Source organism: Tripterygium wilfordii, chromosome 19 (genome assembly GCF_013401445.1).
Source record: "Tripterygium wilfordii isolate XIE 37 chromosome 19, ASM1340144v1, whole genome shotgun sequence".
NCBI lineage: Eukaryota > Viridiplantae > Streptophyta > Magnoliopsida > Celastrales > Celastraceae > Tripterygium > Tripterygium wilfordii.
Genome location: NC_052250.1, coordinates 3242467 through 3250217, shown reverse-complemented (window position 1 = coordinate 3250217; position 7751 = coordinate 3242467). Strand labels below are relative to the sequence as shown.

General features: G+C 36.8%; 1 protein-coding gene across 3 annotated transcripts; it reads left to right on the top strand.

Annotated features, from left to right (window-relative positions):
- Positions 1-1315: 1315 nt before the first annotated feature.
- On the top strand, positions 1316-6335 carry LOC119986072 (protein GRAVITROPIC IN THE LIGHT 1-like). Of its 3 annotated transcripts, none has more exons than XM_038830618.1 (3): positions 1316-1576; positions 2099-2191; positions 4567-6335. In XM_038830618.1, exon 3 carries the CDS (start codon positions 4567-4569, stop codon positions 5941-5943), a length of 1377 nt encoding a protein of 458 aa, XP_038686546.1. In that variant the 5' UTR covers positions 1316-1576; positions 2099-2191; the 3' UTR covers positions 5944-6335. The 3 variants fall into 3 exon arrangements, with proteins under 3 accessions (XP_038686546.1, XP_038686547.1, XP_038686548.1); XM_038830619.1 differs by having other exon boundaries at positions 1316-1587; XM_038830620.1 differs by lacking the exons at positions 1316-1576; positions 2099-2191 and adding an exon at positions 2213-4473.
- The last annotated feature ends 1416 nt before the right edge of the window (positions 6336-7751 follow it).

Here is a 7751-nt window from a genome sequence, read left to right as displayed (position 1 = left end):
CAAAGTTCAAGACTACAAAAGGCAACTTATGGTTTCAAAGTATGCCATACAAGGTGTTCGATATATGTCATGGGGCAGACAAGCAAGTACTCATGACCCAGATAAATTGCACGAAGCAATCACTGAGATCACAGTACAACTTGGATCCGTTGTAAATGGAATAGATAGTGTTCTTTATACCCTAGAATAAAATTCCTGTCCAACAATATACCGACCTCAAGTAGTTCGGTGGGCGAGCTGGGTCACATGTAATATCGGACCCCGAGTTTGAATCCCATCCCCTTTTCCGGATAATTTTTTTATTAATTATATACTTTCGAAAACTTTTAAATAAACAACCTTAAAAAAGTTTCAAAGACAATTTTTATCTCCCTTATATACATTTTATAAATTGCTGACCCTGCTCATTGATCAATCCTTCCTCAATCTATTTACTAAATCAGTCACTTCATATGTACATATTCTTATCTCATCATCTACAAGAAAAACCAAAAGAAAAGAAAAGAAAAGAAATTCTCACCACATATTATTTAGGCATGCGAATCTGCCTTCTTTTTTTTTTTTTAAGATGTGTGGCTATAAGAAACAATATAACCTAAAAGGAGAAGAAAAAAAAAGTAATGGTCATTTGGTAATTTTGAAAAATTAAAACAACAATTTAAAAAATAAAATAAAACAATGTTAGTACAAAATAGATCTTCATTACGTCCCTTTTCCCAACTATAGTTTTTTTTTAGTCTATTGGGATATATCTCTGGGTAATTTATAATTCAGTGATTTATCGGTGTAATTGTGTATTTATTTAAAATTAAAATTTTCTGATGTAATATATTTTTATGGTGACTCGATTGTTTATGAATATTAAATTTTTTTACCTAATTATTTGGTATATAAATATAATTCGGTCTGTCAACTTTCAAAGCGTTGGAAAATGAAACTGAAAGGACAAGGAGTTTTTCCTGCCACATTTAGTTTTCGTTGTATCTGATCGAGTGGGACCCATACTTTTGATGAAATACTGCCACGTTATATTGATTTGACTCATACTTTCCACTAACGTGTAAGTGTTCACATACGAAACTTTCCCTTTAAACCCTGAATTAATATGAACCGTTAGATCGTCTCTACACTTACGCGAGCACTCTTTCTTGAATTCCCAAACTAGCCCTCTCGGTCTCAAGATTTCCAAACACTGCTTACCGTAACGGCTTTGTAAATAAATTAAATATAAAGGGTATAACGGGTATAAATTCAATCGACAGGGACTTCTCTTTGAACGCGTTTTATTTCCCAATGCTTCCTTTGTCAGACTTGTCCTCTTTCGTCTTTTCACAGCATTCTCTTGCTTTCTTTGTTTTCTCTGTCTCCGTCTCCGAGGCCCTGAGCTCTCTCTCTGCGTTTTCTCTCTCTAGACATTATTTTCTCTCCCTCCTTGGGCTCTGGGTTTTTTGGGTCTCTATTTGTTTCTGTGTCTCCGTCTCTACTTGCAGTTAAGCACTTTCAAGGAGTTAAGCACTTTCAAGGCATTGAATATACCGATAGTTTTGGAATCGAAGTTTTGATTTTTCCTAGCAAGGTAACTGACTGGTATGCTTGAAACTCCTCCACATAGTTCTTCTGCTATTCTAATTTTATTCATCTCATTGATTCGTTGTGTTTATGTTTGTGTTCATCATTAATCGGCTGTTTCTAGTTTTTCTTATCGTAATTTCAAGTTGTGGAAATGTTGGTTTGAGAGTTTCCATGTTTAAGGATATGGTGTTGTTTATGGTTTTGGGATTCTTCATGTGGGTATAGTTTTGGCCTTTTGGGTTTTGGAGGGTTTTTCATTATATGGTTTTTCAACCTTAAAAGGCTAGTGCTTTACGCGTCTTCGATTGTGTTTGTGTCAAAAGCAAGCCTGTTTTAAGTGTTTTTGTTATCTCGATTGCTAACTTCCCTGTTAAACTGTTCAGTTGGCTTATATTTCCTCTTGTATGTGCTTTTGATTTTTCTATTCACATTTTTTTTTGCTGATTTTTGGTTGTTGATATGTGCTTTTCCCCCCTTAACTTTTCTTTTGATGTGTTTGTTGAGCTGTTTTAATTGCTTTCTGTAGGGTTTGGAGAGGTCGCCATAGATAGAAGCCTGTTTACGTTATGATGATGAAGATAAGTTGAGAATTGCGCTGACATCTCATTACATTTTGAAGGTATGATTATTAATCGTGCTAATTTGGCTTTTAACTACTCTAGTGTGTGTAATAACAATTGTTGGTTAATACAGTAAAGCTGGACTTTATTTCTTTCGATGAGTTATACTACTATGTTCTCATTGAAACTTGTCTGGGTACTGTGTATGCCCCACTGAATCACTTGCATCCCAGTATCTTGTGGAATCTGCTTGCTATTTTTATTTTCATACAACGTGATCAGATTCTTATCATTGAATTTAATTGGCACAATGTTTGTTATACATTTCTTATGGATCAGATTGTGCTTCCTTATATTGTTTTCATTTTATTGAAAGATAATTGTGTCCACTGTAGTCTTCTATGAATAAAGTAATGTTATTTTTTAGTGGGGGTACTGTGTTCCAATCTTAGTAAACTGGTCCCCCAATTGGGCATGGGGTTCACATTTTGTGTGAGAATTGTTTTAGCCAATAGTAAGCACTAAGTGCCTTTTTTTTTTTTGTAGATTTCATGTACAGTGAGTTTAGATTCTCTTACTTTTTGTGTGTTTTGAAAAGGTGCTGCATCAGTGCTGTTTTACTTTTTTCCCTGGTTTCAGAAGGAAGTTCTTGAGATAATCTTGAGCTATGTTGGAATTAAATTTAGAAAAGGTTCACGTGAATTTAGAGAATATGGTGATTAGTGAAAGAACCATCAAAATGTTTGTTTTTAGCATGAAGTCCAAGCATTTATGAAATATTACATGGATGTTCATGCCCAGTAGCAAAGTGGGGTGCAACCTAGAAGTAATATGTTCAATTAGTAGAAATAGTCTCACTGTCTCCACATATTAAGTGGCGGCAAGTCTGCGTACATCTTGTTTATCTCTGCTCCGCCCACTGTAAGAGCTTAGTGGATGTTGTTTGCCTTTCAGCTAAGTAAATGGTTTGAATCTTAATAGGTTCAATTTCTATTGGAGATTTGGAGTTCAATGGATGCAAGGATGCTCATATTAAATTCTACTTTATAGGTGCATCTCAGGAACTAGTTTTTTTTATTTTTTTTTTATTTTGTTAAACTATAAAGATAAACTAAGTACTATACTGACCAATAACCCTTTATAATTGGTCCCCAAGAAGTACCTACCTATGTATTGATTTAGTTGTAACTTTTCCATATTCCTACCAGTAATTATTGACTAGTTTTACTGTGCAGTCTCGTCTCAAATGACATGTCCGCATGGTTGCTAACATTGTTTTTTCAAATGTGCGTATCTCGAAAATTATAGTGGGGTTGAATGTTGCCGTGCGAGAATAATTTTCAATTATTTTGAAAAGCGGTGTGGTTTGGTGTTAACTGTTATGGGAAGTTTTATCTACTTGCTATTCATTTACAGTGAACATTCCTTTCAGCTGTGAGTTAATGATGTAGGGAATATAAACATTAAGCGTGTGTCGTGTGGCATTTCATTCTTATTCTTTTTTTCCTTGGAAATTGTCATGTGGTGTTTGTGTTATATTGATATATTGGGGCACCTAATTAGACCTTGACTATAATTATACCTCTTAAGTTGTTAAGTTTACTGGCATGAAACAGCTGAATCTCGTGAAAATTTCAGCGTAAAAGCCATTTCTATGGTCCATAATCATCTTCCTTGCCTTTTTTTTTTATCTGCGCATGCTTGCATATATATACCAATACATTTGTACGAGACTTCTTGGAGCCTCCCAGGTTCAAGCTCACAAGTTATTGCATTGTTTTAGACATTGTTGAATTGAATATTATTAGGAAAAATCTGGTAGTGGAACGTATTGTTATCAAATATTATTAAATTTGAGTGGAAATTTGTTATGTAGACATTGTTGAATTGGGTAATAATAGGCATACTCCAACTACAATAAATGGAAATAAGAAATATGAAAGATTGGTGTTCTAATCTACGAATATAGATCTGTTCATTCTTCTATCATTGGTTTGATTCCCCTTGTCTAGGATATGGTTGTCTACTGTCTAGTCTCCATTCTGCCAGGTTCAAGCATTTGGAGGTTTGAGCATAAAATCAAATTTTTTACTGTTTGAGTCTCTCCCCACAAGCAGATTCTTCTTATCCTTTCCTTCTCTCTCTCTCTCTCTCTCACTCTCTCTCTCCCCTTTCTAGTGTGGTGGGTCCACCATTTCTCTATCAGAGAGCCAATTGAAATAGTTGCAAAGAACAGAGACATTCTCCATTAATGACCTCGATCTAAGCGTTAAAGTATATTGCTTTTCTTCACTTTGGTTCACTTCCACACCATCATCATCATCGTCGTCGTCGTTGCAAGGTCCTCTTTTTCGATTTTCTTATAAGAGAATAAGCTTCATTTTTATTGCCTGGTTTGTCTAAATGTCACTGTCCTCATCCTCTTTGAATGCAGATGGATCCTGTAAAGCCATCGGCTGTCACTCCTAGAAAGAATAAATTGGCGCGCACTTTCTCAAAAGTTCTTCACCTTCGGACTGCAACTGGGGTGTGTCCAGTGGAGGGGGTTCAGAAAGTTACGCTCCACGAGAAGTTCAAGGAAGAAAAGAATGAACTTAAGAACACAGATGGTCAGCCTCAGTCATTTGATGAAAATGATGAGAAGTTTCGGAAGAGAGTGGCCTTTGAAGCTCTCATTGGCAGATTGTTTGCCAGCATTGCCTCTGTTAAAGCATCGTATGCTCAGCTACAGTATGCACAGTGTCCTTATGATTCTGAAGGGATTCAAGCTGCTGACAAATTGGTAGTTTCTGAGTTGAAGAACCTGTCTGAACTGAAGCAATTTTACGGGAAAAAAATGTTTGATCCTTCACCTGAGAAGACAATTCTTTTGGCTGAAATTCAGGAGCAAAAGAGTCTGGCAAAAACCTATAAGATTATGGGGAAAAGATTGGAATCTCAATCGAAACTTAAGGACTCTGAAATCACTTATCTCCGAGAGAAACTGGAGGAGTCTAACAAACAGAACAGGTTGCTTGAGAAGAGACTGAATCAAAGTGGACTGCTGTCTAAGCTTGACAATCTTCATCAATCACGGTTAAGTCCTAGCCACTTTGTTACTGTTCTTCGGCATGCAACCAAGTCCATTCGTAGTTTTGTCAGATTGATGATTGATGAGATGAAAGCAGCTGATTGGGATCTTGATGCGGCAGCCACGTCCATACAACCAGGTGTTGTTTACTGGAGACCAGACCACAAATGTTTTGCATTTGAATCATTCCTTTGCAGCAAAATGTTTGATGGTTTTCATCTACCAGACTTTGGTCTTCAGAAGGAGCCTTCGGCGGAGAAAAAGAACCAGCAGATGCTTTTCTTCCGGAGATTCTTGGAATTGAAATCCGTAAAAGCGAAGGAATATCTCTTCCAAAAGCCTAGCTCAGTATTTGCGGAATTTTGTCGTGTCAGGTACATGCAACTCATTCACCCCCAAATGGAGTCATCATTTTTTGGCAATTTGAGTCAAAGAAGCCTGGTGAAGTCTCGTCAGTTCTCGGACTCCACATTCTTCGTCTCATTCGCTGAAATGGCTAAGTGGGTTTATCTCCTGCATTGCTTATCTTTCTCTTTTGAGCCTGAAGGATCAATCTTTCAAGTGGGAAAAGGGTGTCGATTCTCCGAAGTGTGCATGGAAGTTGTTGCTGATGAGGTCTTCCTTTCATCGGATAGTACTGCAAAACAATCTGACCCAGGAGTTGCCTTCACAGTCGTTCCTGGATTCAAGATTGGTACAATAATCATACAGTCACAGGTCTACCTAGCTCACATTCAGTGAACCGTTGATTGCCAATCAAATTGGAGAGAATTGCTTCACCCGTCTGGACCCCTCAACATCAGCTAAAATGAAAGGTCATGTCCTGATTTTTTGATGCATGGTCGGTCACCTGAGCATTTGCCTTTCTTTTTTTGTTTTTCTTTTTTTGTTAATTTATTCTGTGGCCATTTTGAAAAAGAAAGCGCGTTGTGTTGGAAGCAACTTTTCAATAACCATCTTTTTGTTGGTTTTAAAATATTAGATACTTCCACCTGAATTTTGTTAATATTAGGCAAATGACAGAGGGATTGTTTAGCTGTTATGCACCATTATAGTACCGTATTTATATGTTTCCATATGTACATAATAATAATAAGATATATATGATGCTTATTGTCTTTATACGCCTTGGATTTCTTGTCTTCTCTTTTTGTCCCTTCTTCCTTTTGTTTTTTGCTTATGTTTTGTGTGCAATATTTTTTTGTACGTCGTTCCTTAATGCAAATGCAGGTTGATGTTTACCTCTATACTATAATTTCGTTGAGGTGTTTAGGATCGTCGAAACGATAACTTGGTGAACTACTTGACACAGTTGTCTTTGTGTGGTTACTTGGTGAACGGTGTAGTGATTTTTCGGTTTCTTTCCTTTATATTTTAACATAGAGCAATGTAGGTTTTAGTGGTACTAGCTTTTCTGGGCATGGTTTTGTGAGTTTGTCAATTTATGTTATATGGGGATCTTGGACCCAAAATCTGGTGCCTTTTTAACTTAGTAGGTGTTGGAGGGGAATATCATGACCGGCTTTTGGCTTTTGTGCTTTCTTGATGGAAGATTCATCATCCATTCCTCTCAAGGTTTATTGTTTATGTTAGAAAAATCTAGTTGATTACTTGGTTTGTAAACATCTTACGGGGTTTCATTAATTAAATTTTCTGTACCGGCCACTCGACCTTCCATAGGGTTACAAATGAGCCAAGCCTAGTTAAGTAGGGTTTGACAAACTTAGAATGTTCAAATGTTAAATTTGTATAGTTGAGTAGGGTCTGACGTTCGAAGACTGTTCAAATGATAAATTTGTATAGTGTTGTTTTCATTTATAAAAAAAAGGAGTTAATGAGCAGGCTCGCAAATGGCAAACAAGCTTTTAATATGAAGAGAGGAACCAAATCCAGGAGACACATCTTTTGATTCTTACCCTGAGATGCTGACCATGGTTCACCTGCTCGATCTTGTTCATGGACTACTAACTTGGGTTTGGGCTTAGACATAGAATGGTCCAGATGCCCTGAGTCCAACCCAAGCATTATTCTATCACATATTAGAGATCACACAGAATCAATCAATATTGTTTGTCCAGAAATAAATCCTACAAGTCAACTGACACGTGATAAGATGAGACTCACTGTGCACAAAAAGCGGCCAAGATTTTTGATTGGTTACTGGCCTGAAATCCAGATATTAGTTCTTAAAAATCAGGATTGTCTAAGATTTGTTGTCCAAAAGAAAGGAGATTTTGTTAGTTGAACAACCTAGCTTTCTCTTGAACATGTTTACCCTTGAGTTGTTGTTGGTGCCCTGACCTTTAGTCTTGAGCATTTTCTATCTGGGAAGATAATCATTTCCATAGATGGCGCTAAACTGATGATGTCCAAAAATAATTTGCTTCTGTTGATGTATTAGGTGGTAAGATGGACGTTAGCGAGTGTCTCTTTGGATGATCTACATAGTAGAACATTGATCTATAAGGGGCTTGAGTGAGTTCTCATGGGACCTCTTCAATGCTTAAGTCAGTAGGCTCATGATGGGGGAGTGTTGGGTGCTCGAAGCT